Here is a 15,394-nt window from a genome sequence, read left to right as displayed (position 1 = left end):
CAAATATATATACGTGCAAACATTCATGACCCAAACAAAATAATGTGCAAACATTCACCTCCGTTTGGTTTTACAATCACGTTTTTAAAATTTTAACTATAACTTTAACTCTACTTACTACACAACAAAAATAATTATTACTTCTTTCTTTTTTTTTAATTTTTTAACCATTCAATTCAATTTTTAATATTAAATTCTTTCAATTATCCATTACTTTTTCCACGATTCAACAATACAATCATTATTTTTTCTCAACTATTCATTATTTTTTCACACTTTTTCTCATAATTCAACAACACAGTCATTACAATTCAATTAAAATCAAAACTCAACTTTACTTAACTCTAAAACCAAATACACCATAATGATCTATTGAATAATTGTTTTAAAAATTAAAGCAGCTAAAAAAATTGAGATTAAAAAAATATATTTTTTCATTAAGCAACTCAAGCAATTTGTGACCATCAAGATGATTTCGTCTTAACTTTGTTTTCATATATATATGGATGTGGATATCGATACAAAAATATGTTATAATTTAAACACGTACTTGATTATGATAAAATTAGAAAAATATATATACATAAGAAAGGTTCATACTTCATAATTCTATCAATTTTCTAAATTTTCAACTATTCATGAAAGTTTTATTAGTTAAATAGAATCATTTATTACATTTATATAGATGTACTAAGCTTTTTACCCTCGCATCGCATGGGACTTTTACTATAAATATAATTAAATTTATATAATTCAAACTTTACTATTTGTAGTTAAATTTCAAAATTTTAATAAACACTATTTCTTTTTCCCAAAGTATATAATATCTAATAATTTATCCAAATATTTTAAGGAATTATGATTAATTAATATATTACTATTATATTGAAGAAGCAAAGTAGTAGAGTAACTTTTCAAAATGGTTTTTTTTTTGAAATTTGGTCAAAAATGAGTAAACATAAGTTTTGATGATAATTTTATAATTATATTATTTATGCATAAGTTTTGAGGATACACTAAAGTATTTCATGTCCCAGATATTTATGCATATATAAACTAAAATATTTATAAACTTTTAATTTACACGCATTTACTAATTTGACTGAAGTTATATATACATTTACAATTATGCCACTATTTATTACATTGTTTACGAGTATGTATATATACACTAAAGTATTTCATGTCCCAGATATTTATGCATATATAAACTAAAATATTTATAAACTTTTAATTTACATGCATTTGCTAATTTAATTGAAGTTATGTATACATTTACAATTACGTCACTATTTATTACATTGTTTTCGAGTATATATATTATATAGATATATTCCTTGTAATTTTGCAATTTATTCCATGCTCCGAATTAGGTTGGAAAAATCCTACATAAAGAAATGATATAATATATAAAACCAATTGAAGGAGAAAAAAAGAAAGTGTTAGGAGAAATCATCAAGGAGTCTATAAATTGAGGATATAATACTTGTTTTAAAGTTTTTTAAGTTAAATGTGATCATGCTTAAATAAAACATATTCAAACATGTCAATAAAAGCCCATATGAACGGCTATGATCCATCATGACATGAAAAACAATCAACTTTCTTTGTATCAAACTCTGCTCAATAAAAAATACCAGTCAAATTATTCGCAAATTTATCGGGTGAAACTCAATAGATCTCATTTCCTGTTTTGGTTTCCTTATTGATTCCACAGAGCATGTATCTAGATCCCAAAATTTTGAAATAAGGATATAACGATTTGAGGTTAGTTTCTAACCGATTTGGGATAAATCTGAACATGATTTTGAATAGAATCAGAGTATTCCATTGGAGACGAAGGCTTACTCGAGAACTTGGATGGGTTCCAACACATGTCCATTCGAGGCGACGGTTTACTCTAGAACTTGGATAGATTTCAACCGATTTCCGACATAACTTGAACTCAAGAATTTAGATAATTTCCAACTGATTTCGGATAGGACTTCAGCCCGCGCATACTAGGCCTCCGCCACGGTCTGCCTCTGGGGGCACCGCAGTCATTTCGAAGCCACTCTTTACCACACACAATGAGGTACACGTGGAAAGAAGCTGGAATCATCAGGACCGTCCAATCGCCCTCCACGTCGTCCGGATCGAGACACGTGCATAGATCTCATTAGCCCTCGCGTAATCCCTCCCGTGAGATTAAAACAGCGGAGTTAAAAATCTACAGAAGAGATTAGTAATTACATAAACACGTTTTCTCCCTACACCAAATATAATCCCTCAATAACCCCAAATCTTATATTTTGCCCTTCCCCTCTCTCTCTCTCTCTTTCTCCCTCCCTAGGCATCCATCGGCGATTAATCCAAAAATCATATCGTCCGCGCCGGTCCGCGAATCGGACGTTAACCTCGCCGCCCGGCGCATCGCCGCCGCCACCGCCACCGCCACAAGCCGTTAAAAAACGAACTCATCCGATTCCCCTTTCCCGAAACTCAACCGATTTCCCGGCCGAAACCTCCCCCCCCGGCTGCCGGCGTGCAGTTCCCGGCGAGGCAAATTCCGAAAGGTGCGCACGATTTTTAACCTGCGCGCCGCGCCCGCTCATTCGATTCCCCGTAACTAGTTCAAAGCCTAGCCTTCCTTATTCTTTTTCCCGTTGTATTGCACTCGGCAGAGGTGAGGCTCTGTTTCTGTATCATCTCCCCCCTCTGTTCGCCTTGATTTGCTGAGTTTACCGGAATTAAGCTCGAATTCGGGTGCCTGCTCTGAATTCCTGGCTTGTTGGCAGTTCTAGGGTTTGGTGATTCGAGTTTCGAGAGCTTTGGCATTCGATTTAGGAGATTCAGTAAGGTCCACATGTCGATCCGTTGAGCATACTGTTTGATGTGTTCGGACCACTTAATTTGCAACTGTCTTCAGTTGGCTTTCATCCTGGATCAAATGTACCTACTTTTTTCAATTAACCGGCTTTCAGTTGAAGTGTTTGAACGACGTTCTCCTTCAGGCGAGAGCCTTTTGAATGTAATATGCCATTTTCAGCTCGTTGGAAGTGTGCTTCCTGTAGTTATCTTTCATTCAAGCTGTTTCTTTAAGCTTAACTTGACCCTGGCAGTTGCCTATGCTGTGGTCTCTGCTGCTCCCCTCACTTGTGGCCGCTCTGCTTTGAGCGTTGGCTTTATGCTCGTGTGCTGACTGTCTTTCATGCGATGCTTCTTGTTTATATGAAATAAATTGTAGAATGATCAATTGAGTTTCGTTCTTTCACTTGTTGATTGATTGTGCAGTTTTGTTTCTGCTCTTGAGACGTAATATCTCGTACCTCTTTGGTTTGTCAAATTCTGTTCTATTTGAAAGGAGGAGGTGGTGATGATGAAATACAGCTTTTCAGTTCTCACTGATCTGCTTTATTTCTTTCTCAGGCATCCAGACTTTTTGGAGAAAGTGGAGGATAGCTAAATTTGGCACTCAGTAAGAAGTTGTGGGTTTACGGCAGTCCCATGTGAGAGGATGGCCTTTTTCAAGAATTACTCGGCTGAGACTGTGTCACAGAGCATCCTGGATGAAAACAGCCGGAGCCAAAATGTGAATAGACTGAATAGCTCTTCACGAAATGAGGATGTTGATGGGGCTTTTAGTGCGAGGGAATTTGATATGAACGTAGATGCGCAATATCAAAGCGATGACGAGCCGTATGGCACCAGAATGGTCCAAAATGAAGCAGCAACTGATAATGGAATTAGACTAAATAACTTGCAACCTTCTGGAAGGAGAAACGCTAATGCTGGACAGTGGGGCTCGTCATTTTGGAAGGATTGTAAACCTATGTGTCCTCCTGGAGGTTCAGAGTCAGGACCCGAGTCAAAAAGTGGGTCAGATAATAAATATGATGAAAGATCAGATGACCATTTGACCGATGCCAGGGACTCGGATGATGACGAGGGACCGAAAGAAGTAGACAAGGGTCAAAGAGGCCACCCTGATGTTCCTGCAGAGGAGATGTTGTCTGATGAATATTATGAGCAGGATGGAGACGAGCAGAGTGACAGAGCACCTTATAGAGGATATAAGCATCCCATGGGCATTACTTCTAGAACGTCAATAAACACAAACCCTGTTGCTGCTAGCAGAAAGGTCTCTCGGAATTCAAGGTCTTTGAATATTGACGAAGAGGATGACTTTGGTGATGTCGAAGACAAGAATGATGATGCTGATTATGAAGAAGAGGATGAGGACGACGGTACGGTTTATAAGCTGTTTTGACTGATCATTGCATTGACTATGTATTGTCCTTGTATAGTTGTTATCAGGTTAAAGTAATTTCTATTATGTTTTACACTTTCTTTTTTATTTTTTTTCCCTCTCCCTTTTGTTGTATATTGTTTTTACCCTGTCATGTTTGGTTGTTTCATGCAGAAGATGACCCAAATGATGCAGATTTTGACCCTGATGGTCGTGGGACTATTGGTCGTACAACAAATAAGGTTATCTCCATTTTCGCTGTCAGACTATAGTCTCTACTCATTTTTATCTGCTCCTGCTTCTGTCTTTTCAATGTCGATTATGTTGCTTGCAAGTTGGTCCACAAGGGTCATGTACTGTTAGAATTAGAGATGTGGCATACTTCTGTTTTGCAATCTGCCTACAATGTTTATCAGGTGGAGTTATCTGTTCAGTCGGACATGAAAAGTTTCATCTTACACCTAATGGACATGTGGCCAGCCACAGCTTTAGCTGTTGAACTAGGGGAACCATGCTCCTTTAATTGCTTGAAGAAATAATATTGAAGCATAACAGAACTAGGTCAAACAATGAGTTTTGAGATAATTTCCTCTGGGGGATAGTTTAATGAGTTATCATGCTGGGCTAAGCGCGTATTATGCTAGTAGACCGAGTCACTGAAAGGGAGGTAGGATAGTCGTGGGGATGTCTTGATAATCTCAGTTTTTAGTTGTATGGTGAAGTTTTTGGCATTAGGCAGTGATCTAATATGTTTCAGCTTGCTTAATAGAGGAACCTTTTTAGTACTGACAGCTTAGCCAGGGAGACTACGGAACTTACTTTATACATTATCTGCGAAATTGAGTATGGTATGAAGATTAGTTGTATATGATACCCCAATGAACCTTTTGTTGTGGAATGGCTCGTTATTTTTATGTAAAAATGTGGTTTCCTTTTCCACGGATGCTCATTTATTGAGAATATTTTCTCTGTCCTTATCATTGCATTCTAACCAGAATCCTTGTAACTCTCTGCCCTGGTATGCTAAGCATATTTTATTCAATTCAGGACGAAGACTGGGATGCTGAAGCTTCTGATGAAGATGATGTCAGTGATGATGAGGTGGATGTTTCAGATGAAGAAGACTCTTATTATTCGAAGAAACCGAAGGGTAAGCAAGGACATAAAGGGGGATATACTGCCAAGTCTAGTAAAGAACGTAAAGCCGCACCTGCATATAGACGACAGAATAGAGGGAAAGCATTTTCTGATGAAGAGGAGTCATCAGCTAAAGATTCTGACGGTGAGAGCTTTGAGGATCTCAGAGGGGCGTCCAGACGGGGTGCACAGATGAGAAAAAGTAATGGTCGACTAAACATGTCGACAAACATCATCAGAGAAAGCAATGAGGTTCGCACTTCTAGCAGATCGGTTCGGAAGGTATCGTATGTTGAAAGCGATGAGAGTGAAGATGTTGATGAAGCCAAGAAGAAAAAGTCGCAAAAGGTAGAACTCATTAACTGTAGAACAATGTGGTTAATTTTACTCGTACATCTAGTCTATTTGGAATTAATATTCCCAAAAAAGGTTATAAAAAAAAAACTGGAATTGGGCCTTTCAAATAAATGACAATGTTGCTTTTTTAAATTTTTGGTGTCTGGAGATCTCGAATTTTGCAGTGATTACATTGTGTATTTGTGAACTGATTCACACGCAAACACATGTAGATATGCTGTCAGCATGACAACCAAAATTATATATGGAATCTGGTTATAGATGCTATCCTTGTTCTGTATGCCATGGGCATATGGTAACTTGATTTTTTTTGCCTGAAGATGAACATAATTTGTTGAATATACGGTAATAATTCCCCGAGCTTGAATTATCTAATTATGCTTGTCTAATTGCTGTTTAATTTCTCCTATTTCTAGGAAGAAGTTGAAGAGGATGAGGGTGATTCAATTGAAAAGGTACTTTGGCACCAGCCAATGGGTATGGCTGAAGAGGCTCTCAGGAACAACAGACCAGCTGAGCCTGTTCTGCTGAGCCACTTGTTTGATACTGAACCGGATTTGGATGACATGGAGTTCTTGATTAAGTGGAAAGGCCAGTCCCATTTGCACTGTCAGTGGAAATCTCTCGCTGATCTACAAAATGTATGTTTCTAACTCATTATAGTGGTTAATTTTGAAGCGCGGTTCCTTAGTCAAATGGTTTCTGTTTTTGAAGTTTAATTTTCACTGCATGGCTGAAAAAGTTGTGTTACTAAATGGACTCCTAATTTCCTATGCTTGTACGCAGCTTAGCGGTTTTAAGAAGGTGTTAAATTACACAAAGAAGGTGATGGAAGATGTGAAGTTTCGGATGTCAGTCTCGCGTGAGGAGGTAAATTATCTTATTTTACCACGGATATGATTGCATCAGTAACCTCATGACTATGTGAGAAAAGATTAGCAAATTGCACATCGGCTCCCACATGCTTGTGCATAATGTTTTCATGACTAATTATCACGAGGAAACTGTCTGATATGAATACATGAGTTTGAATGCGGCTGATCCATACCTTTTCAGAAGTAATGAAACATGATTTGAGAATCTGATGACCTTTAAGTGATTATTTATTTGTTTATTGTTGTGATTTTTATTTTATATATATATATATATGATATATGATGATGAGGAAGGTGACGATGATGAAGACTCTTCTGATTTTTAAGGCTGGTTACGCGTCATGCTTGAGCTGAGCAAGTCATGTATAAGATTGAAATGGTTCTCATTTTGAGGTGAGAGGAAATCTGAGTCACTATTTTGTGTGGCTGGGGAGGCTTAGAGCTGCAGTCCAGAAAGCTCACATTAAACTTTTCTGTAGTCCCTTACAATCTTATGTTTGGCCTATATTAAATTGTATACAGCTAGCCCTTTTCAATACCATGGGTCATGATGCCTTGTTTTTCCTGGTAGTTATGGTTGGAAATTTATATTTTTGAAAGGTTGGAGCATAACAGTCTTTAATTTATTTGATGTTTATCACTTATATGTTGTTTCAAATGTTTCTCATATTTTTCGTAGCAGACATTCATCTGTAATCTTCTAAGAATCATGACTTTTTCTTATTTATATCGTAATCTATCATGTAGATTGAGGTCAATGATGTGAGCAAGGAAATGGACTTGGACCTCATCAAGCAATATAGTCAGGTTTGGGAGTGCAACTTCACATTAAATTTTCAGCAATGATTGTCCGGTTGACTTACATGTTTGCTATTGTTCTTTATTTTTATGTCAAAGGTTGAAAGAATAATAGCTGACCGGATTAGTAAAGATGGATCTGGAGGCGTTGTACCTGAGTACCTGGTGAAGTGGCAGGGGCTGTCTTACGCCGAAGCAACCTGGTATAACTAGCAAGACTATTTCAGAGTTTCCTGACTTAGTTATGTTTACTAAAGTGTGGACTAATTGATTTGGTCAGAGGACACATGAAAGGCACTGTACTTTTTTTTTTTCCCGATATATCCTTAAAACGATCTCTTTTTGCTGCAAAAAGTGTGAAATATTAGTAACTCTCGTGACCTTGGTTTGTCAGGGAGAAGGATGTTGATATTGCATTTGCCCAAGATGCTATTGATGAGTACAAGGTAGCATGATCTTTGCGATGTAATTGCTCTTGGTAAAGCAATAACAAAAGTGTAGAAAATGGATATGAACTGTTCAGTTATCTCAGTTGTATTTCCTGTTTGGGTTTTTTTCCAATCTGTGCAGGCACGAGAAGCTGCTATGGAAGTTCAAGGAAAGGCAGTTGATCCCCAGAGGAAGAAGAGCAAAGGTTTGTATACTTGTCATCTTTGCCATGAAATTTTTGGATGACTGTTAAAGTCCTATAAAAAAATTGGTTAATGACATTTGCATGTCTTCGGGAACCCTTGTGTACCACTTGCGAATATTGTTTCCTTGTAGAATGATCATGCTAATTTTCTATAAGTTGCATCACTGACTCCTCATTAAATTTCACTTCAACCTAATATTTCTTTTAGCTTGTCTTTTTGTTCTTTCATGTGCTTTTTTTTTCTTTAATTAAATTTACAGCAAGTCTGAGGAAGCTTGATGAACAACCAGAGTGGTTAAGGGGAGGGAAGCTTCGTGATTACCAGTTGGAGGGACTTAACTTCCTGGTGAACAGGTCTCTGCTGTTGTGTCTCCATTTAACAGTGGAAAAGCAATATAGGGAAATTAAGTATATAAGATATGCTCCGGCTTGATTATTTGTATTAACCATTGGCATCTTTTATCTGCAGCTGGAGAAATGATACCAATGTTATCTTAGCTGATGAAATGGGTCTTGGTAAAACAGTGCAGTCAGTTTCCATGCTTGGCTTTTTGCAGGTTTGCTCCCTGTTTTTCTTTTGCTTCCAGTAGAAGTGCTCGTCTGTCCAACATATTGCTGAAGACAATTATTTTTCCTACTCTACAGAATACTCAACAAATCCATGGGCCATTTCTTGTTGTCGTACCCCTATCCACATTATCAAATTGGGCTAAAGAATTTAGAAAGTGGCTGCCTGATATGAATGTCATTGTGTATGTTGGTACTCGTGCAAGCCGAGAGGTGTGTTTTCTTTTTCCTTGGGATAGCTTTTGGTAACATTTCGAGGATTGGGCACATTTGTTGTTGACTGTTACAAGGAGTTGTGTATTGCAGGGATAAGGTTCTACAAGTTTTTATTAATTTATTCAATTTTTGACACGGTGGCAGGTTTGTCAACAATACGAATTTTACAATGATAAGAAAGTTGGCAGGCCCATAAAGTTTAATGCTTTGCTGACCACCTACGAAGTAGTTCTGAAGGACAAAGCTGTCCTTTCCAAGATGAAGTGGAGTTATCTAATGGTTGATGAAGCTCATCGCTTGAAGAACAGTGAGGCACAATTGTACACTACTCTTTCGGTATTGCTCGTCAAATTTGTGATGTTTATCTTCTCACTGTATTTGGCAATGGAAACTTCAATGATTATCTCATGATGATTTCCTGTTTATGGCCTCTTTTTTTTCCTTTCCAGGAATTTAGCACTAAGAACAAGTTGCTTATAACTGGTACACCGTTACAGAACAGTGTAGAAGAGCTATGGTAGAGTACCATTATCTCTTTTTTTCATTTTTCCTTGTTCCTGTGAAACAAATATTGGAAATTATTTAGTTTTATCAGTATCTTTTTTATAGATGTATGATGCTGAAATATGTCCATTTAGAGCTCTCTAATGCACTTTTATTAGTAGGACACTGTTTATAGATTTCTCCTTTCTCAGTTGCTGTACATCAATATTTAATGTTCTCTATGCTACTTAAATGTTTTGATAGGGCTCTGCTTCACTTTCTTGATCCTGATAAGTTTCGGAGTAAAGAAGATTTTGTTCAGAATTACAAGAATCTCAGCTCATTTAACGAAAATGAGGTGCTTTGCTCGAGCTATATGTTTAACTTACCTATTTATATGATGCTTTTTCCTAAATTGAAGTGGATTTGTCAACAATTAATGGAATTCTGTTTGTTATGCGGCTGTAGCTTGCTAATCTTCATATGGAGTTGAGGCCTCACATTCTAAGAAGAGTTATCAAGGATGTGGAGAAGTCATTGCCTCCGAAAATTGAGCGTATTCTTAGAGTTGAAATGTCACCACTGCAGAAACAGTGAGTACCATTGTCCAATTGTATGAATGTTGTTATTTTCTCTCTCCCTTTTTTTTTTTTTTGGGGTGGGGGGTGAGCGCTGCTATACTCAGTCAGTTTTGGTATGTGCTTTCGTTTTCTCCAGGTATTATAAGTGGATTTTGGAGCGCAATTTTCATGACTTAAACAAAGGAGTTCGTGGCAATCAGGTGTCTAATTTCTTTTCAAGATTATCAAATGTCACTGCATTTTCTTTTTTAGTATGTTGATCTCATAATAGCAATTATGGCAGTTATACATTTCCCAGGAAATGCTTAGCGCTCAAATGTTTATTTTCTTTGGACTGAAATATTCATTTTTTTAACCAGACCTGACACTTGCCCATTCTCTTGATTTTATAATATCAAACCTCAGGTTTCGCTTCTAAATATTGTTGTGGAGCTGAAGAAATGCTGCAATCATCCCTTCCTCTTTGAAAGTGCAGACCATGGTTATGGAGGGGATTGGGTTACCGGTGATAGTAGCAAATTGGAAAGGATTATCTTGAGCAGTGGGAAGCTGGTTATTCTGGACAAATTGCTTGTCAGATTGCATGAGACAAAGCATCGGGTTCTAATATTTTCCCAGGTTGGTAGTGGAGATGAATTTGCGGTTGTATATATTCTTAGAACTAGGCCTCTGGAGGTAAACAAGTTTATGCTTTTTTATCACGACCAATCATTTGTCTAGTAAGTTTAGCCTAGAGAATTACATTAACATTGGAAAGTTAGTTAGCATCTCCTATTACATGGCAGGTGGTTATATTTTCAATTTGACTAGTTACTGGTTTGGTTGCTTACTTGATTTAATTGTTACATCTACAGATGGTCAGAATGTTGGATATACTGGCTGAGTACATGTCGCTTCGAGGTTTTCAATTTCAGAGGCTTGATGGCAGCACAAAGGCTGAACTCAGGCAGCAGGCTATGGATCATTTTAATGCTCCCGGTAGTGATGATTTTTGCTTTCTTCTTTCTACTCGAGCTGGTGGCCTTGGCATTAATCTTGCAACAGCAGATACTGTTATTATCTTTGACTCGGACTGGAATCCACAGAATGACTTACAGGTTGGTATTGCCCGGGATGAATTTCTGTTTTCTATAGCTGTCTTTGATAACCGATTAAGTTAAGGTCCATAGTCCCCTTCTTTTATTAAAATCTTATCTATTTTATTACGTCTTAGGCAATGAGTAGAGCTCATCGAATTGGCCAACAAGAGGTCGTCAACATTTACAGGTTTGTCACAAGCAAAAGTGTTGAGGAAGATATCCTGGAAAGAGCCAAAAGAAAGATGGTAGGCTATTCTAGGCGTAGTAAACTTACATGTATTGTTTCCTCAAGATGTAATATGAGATATTGATTGATTATACCTTTCATATCTGGTGCTTTGCTGCATTTTAGGTGCTAGACCATCTGGTGATCCAAAAACTGAATGCTGAGGGTAGGTTGGAGAAAAAAGAAACAAAGAAAGGCAGCTTTTTTGACAAAGTAAGTTTACTACATTGATGGCTTTCACACTTTTTGAGTTTGTTGGACTTGGGATATGTGTATCTTCACTTTCATTTCAGTCCTAAGAGCTCTTAACGTCCTCCTGGTCGGTTGCTCCCTCATCATTAACCATGGATGATTCTTCTTCTGTGGCAGAATGAATTATCTGCTATCTTGAGATTTGGAGCTGAGGAACTCTTTAAGGAAGAGAAAAATGATGAGGAAAGTAAGAAGAAGTTGTTGAACCTGGACATTGATGAAATTCTTGAGAGAGCTGAGAAGGTCGAAGAGGAAGATGCTGGAGAGGAAGGACATGAATTGCTGAGTGCATTTAAGGTGCGCCAATGAAATACTTGGAATTGAATGGATTTGTGTGTCTCGTGGTGTTAACCTTCCTTTTCAAATGTTTTCACTTGGTCCTTGGAATGACTGGGAAAAAATGAACTAGTATGATCACTGTTTTGCTGGTGTCACCACAAGATTCTTTGAACCTGTATGATTCCCTGTTCTTTTAATTGTTTCCAGGTTGCTAATTTCACCAGTGCTGAAGATGATGGTAGCTTTTGGAGCCGTTGGATAAAGCCAGAAGCTATAGCACAAGCTGAAGTATGAGCTTATATATCTTCTTCTAATAAGATATGCAAAGTTTCTATTTTGAGAAAAATCATACTTGCGTTGGCATGTCTCAGGTAGTGGAAATCTCTTTCTTAAGGTTATCTGTTGGCTCTGTGCAGGAAGCTTTAGCTCCCCGTGCTGCAAGGAGCACTAAAAGTTATGCAGAAGCAAGTCAACCTAGCCAGCCTGATAGAAGCAATAAGAGGCGAAAAAAGGAAACTGAGCCACCGATGAGAGGCTCCAAACGACGCAAAGCTGATTTCTCTGTCCCCTCGGTGCCAACAATTGAGGGGGCATCGGTTCAAGTGAGAGGATGGTCCCATGGCAATTTATCTAAGAGAGATGCATTACGATTTTCTCGTGCGGTGGGTTCTGTTGATCAAGATGCTCTCCTTGACTTGTTTAGTCCTTATCTAAGTGCTTTCCCCCCCCCCCCATAAATGATTTTTTTTTTCCGTAAATGATTTTTCTTTTTGGCCCTTAGGTTATGAAATTTGGGAATGAGAGTCAGATTGATCTAATTGTATCAGAAGTTGGTGGTGCAATTAGCGCTGCTCCACTTGAAGCACAGATTGAGCTATTCAGTGCCTTGGTTGATGGCTGTAGAGAAGCTGTCAAATTGGGAAATCTGGACCCAAGGGTTGGTTTTTTGACAATCTTCCAACAGAGCATCTCTCCTGTTTGCATGTTGAGCAGTCCCTGAACTTTACCCTATAATGATTTCTAGTTCTAATTTGCAGCAGGGGACTTTATTGGATTTCTTTGGTGTTTCTGTGAAAGCTAATGATCTACTCACCCGCGTTGAAGAACTCCAGTTACTCGCCAAGCGTATCAGTCGCTATGATGATCCCATCAAACAATTTAGGGTGCTGGCATATCTCAAACCTTCAAATTGGTCTAAAGGCTGTGGTTGGAATCAGAGTATGATTTTCTTCTCTCGGTTTGAACTTCATGATGTTTGCTTACATGATCTGTTTGATATGATGAACTTGAGCTTGAGCTATGTTGACTTTTACAATGGCGTGATGTTGAATCACTCTTATTAACAGTTGATGATGCAAGACTGCTGCTTGGAATTCATTACCATGGATTTGGCAATTGGGAAAGCATAAGGTTAGACGGGAGGCTTGGACTTATGAAGAAGATTGCTCCTGCAGAACTTCAACACCACGAGACCTTCCTACCTCGTGCTCCAAACTTGAAAGACCGTGCAAATGCCCTCCTGGAAATGGTATGTGATTGGTCACAACTTTCAGATCCTTTAGAAGAGAGTTCTTCAAAATTTATGTTTCTCTAATCGATTTTGATCGTCTGCTCATGAAGAAGTAAGCTTTTAAGGTGGCAAAAAGAATTCTGGCATATTATGAATTTTATATTTTCGTGAACTCATTACCTGGAAATTTACTTTCAGGAACTCGCTGCTGTTGGAGGGAAGAACTCCAAAGCTAAAGTGGGGAAAAAGGTGCCTAAGAACTTAAAGGAAACGGCTGCAAGCGCAACTGGAGCAAGGGTCAAGAACGGGATTGCTGGCCCTTCAAGAGTTAATCTCCGGTCAAACAAGGACAGGCTACAGAAACTTCCCAAAGCTGCCGAGCCTTTGGTGAAAGAGGAAGGCGAAATGTCTGACCACGAGGAAGTGTACGAGCAGTTCAAGGAAACGAAGTGGATGGAATGGTGTCAAGATGTCATGGCAGATGAACTGAAGACACTGGATCGTCTCCATAGGTTACAGACTACCAGTGCCAATCTTCCCAAGGAGAAGGTGCGTCTTTTGTTTCCGGTTCTTTCAAAACCAGTAGAGTTCTGATCTAAGACCCTCAAAATTTAATGCTTTTCTTCCATTGCAATTGTGTCTAGGTTCTGGCCAGAATACGTAACTATTTACAGCTTATCGGTCGAAGGATTGATAGCATCGTCTTGGAGCATGAGGAGGATCCCTTTAAACAAGACAGTATGTATCTTTGTCTCCGCACTACCTATTCTTCTACATGCAAATGCTTCCGTGACCGATTTGCTTTTTCCTTAAGAGTTTTGACTTGATTGGATGCCCTTGTTTTACTGTCGTTCTTTTTGTAGTTTCTTTTTTTCCCACTCCTGCACTGTTTTTTTAGTTATTACTTTCAACGTACAGGGATGACGATGCGATTGTGGAAATACGTGTCTAGCTTCTCGAACCTATCTGGGGATAGACTTCATCAGATTTATTCGAAGCTTAAGCAGGAGCAGGAGGACGAGGTGGGCCCTTCTGGCAGCCGTGACACTGATCCCAGTTATTTCCCATCTCACTCTCACCAAAGAGCTCACAGGAGTATGACCTCTTACCAGATGCTAGATCCGGGAAGAAGAGTCAATGAGTCGGGGAAGCTTGAAGCCTGGAAGCGCAGGAGAAGATCCGAGGCCTACACTTATCCCCTGGTTCAGCCTCCTCCTATCCACCGACCGCTAAATAACGGGACCCGCCCCTCTGACCCCAATGCCTTGGGGATTCTCGGGGCAGCCCCACCCGACGTTAGGCGTTTCGGAGATGAGAGACCCCATCGAGGGATGCGTCCTGGCAGTTTTCCTCCGAGGCAGGATTTCTCATCGGGCATCAAATAATTCTTCCCCTGGCATCTTTTTTTGTCTGTCCAGCGGGAAATTAGGAGCAGTAATCAGCCGCGACACTGTTTGGATCTAGGTTTGCTTGATTGGGATGAGGCGATCCCGATCACAACCAGGGGTCAGCTTCAGATCCCATCCCATCAAAGCAGCGGAACAATACGGTGGGGGAACTTCGGAAAAATCTTTCTGAAAGAAGGACTGCAGTTTTCGCTGCATAAATATATATGTAAATCATAAGAGAGATGTCATTCTAAGGTTACACCGAAACACAGAAGAGGGAGGGAGGGAGGGAGAGATCCAATCACATTTGTATTCTTGGGGGAGGGAAAGGCTTCTGTACATTTTTACAAATTTTGCATATTTTTTTTTTCTGCCGTTCTTTTTATTCCGTGCGAAGGCTATCGGGGAAATGTGTCCGGCGACAACTTTTCTTTGCATTCTTTGAAACATTTTTGTAGGTTGGCTTCTTTGTTGGAATAACTCCCGAAGCAATAATCGCTGTCAATTGTATACGGTTTTTTATTATTCTGAACATCATGCTGTGCCTGAATTGTCAATACCATATCCTGGTGATGGTTTGTATAGTGCTTTCTCGTTTGGTTTCCTGCCTTTTGTACATGTCATGACACAGAGAGAAATTGGATCTTTTGGAACTCGTTCTGGATATCATTCTCTATTGCATGGAAGTACAGTTTTGAACGAATCGAGAAAACGAGCTCTATCTAACCGGGATTCTAGCGTACACATGCCATGGCACGGGCCTGAAACTTTATTCCTTCCAATT

General features: G+C 38.8%; 1 protein-coding gene across 6 annotated transcripts; it reads left to right on the top strand.

Annotated features, from left to right (window-relative positions):
• Positions 1 to 2,272: 2,272 nt before the first annotated feature.
• LOC116211360 (protein CHROMATIN REMODELING 5) lies at positions 2,273 to 15,194 on the top strand. Of its 6 annotated transcripts, XM_031545713.1 has the most exons (32): positions 2,273 to 2,555; positions 3,409 to 4,226; positions 4,403 to 4,470; positions 5,276 to 5,713; positions 6,139 to 6,363; positions 6,509 to 6,592; positions 7,345 to 7,404; positions 7,495 to 7,598; positions 7,790 to 7,841; positions 7,966 to 8,029; positions 8,290 to 8,383; positions 8,499 to 8,586; positions 8,675 to 8,809; positions 8,957 to 9,148; positions 9,262 to 9,329; positions 9,560 to 9,653; positions 9,764 to 9,888; positions 10,013 to 10,076; positions 10,282 to 10,494; positions 10,731 to 10,973; positions 11,090 to 11,200; positions 11,308 to 11,394; positions 11,551 to 11,730; positions 11,920 to 12,000; positions 12,129 to 12,374; positions 12,494 to 12,649; positions 12,750 to 12,930; positions 13,059 to 13,240; positions 13,421 to 13,771; positions 13,867 to 13,960; positions 14,141 to 14,244; positions 14,335 to 15,194. In XM_031545713.1, exons 2-32 carry the CDS (start codon positions 3,497 to 3,499, stop codon positions 14,605 to 14,607), a joined length of 5,187 nt encoding a protein of 1,728 aa, XP_031401573.1. In that variant the 5' UTR covers positions 2,273 to 2,555; positions 3,409 to 3,496; the 3' UTR covers positions 14,608 to 15,194. The 6 variants fall into 6 exon arrangements, with proteins under 6 accessions (XP_031401573.1, XP_031401572.1, XP_031401571.1 ...); XM_031545712.1 differs by having other exon boundaries at positions 4,406 to 4,470; positions 12,753 to 12,930; positions 14,141 to 15,194; XM_031545711.1 differs by having other exon boundaries at positions 4,406 to 4,470; positions 14,141 to 15,194.
• Positions 15,195 to 15,394: the final 200 nt, after the last annotated feature.

Source organism: Punica granatum, chromosome 6 (genome assembly GCF_007655135.1).
Source record: "Punica granatum isolate Tunisia-2019 chromosome 6, ASM765513v2, whole genome shotgun sequence".
Classification (NCBI taxonomy): Eukaryota; Viridiplantae; Streptophyta; class Magnoliopsida; order Myrtales; family Lythraceae; genus Punica; species Punica granatum.
The sequence above is the reverse complement of the archived record's forward strand: the minus strand, read 5'-3'. Positions and strand labels throughout refer to the sequence as shown.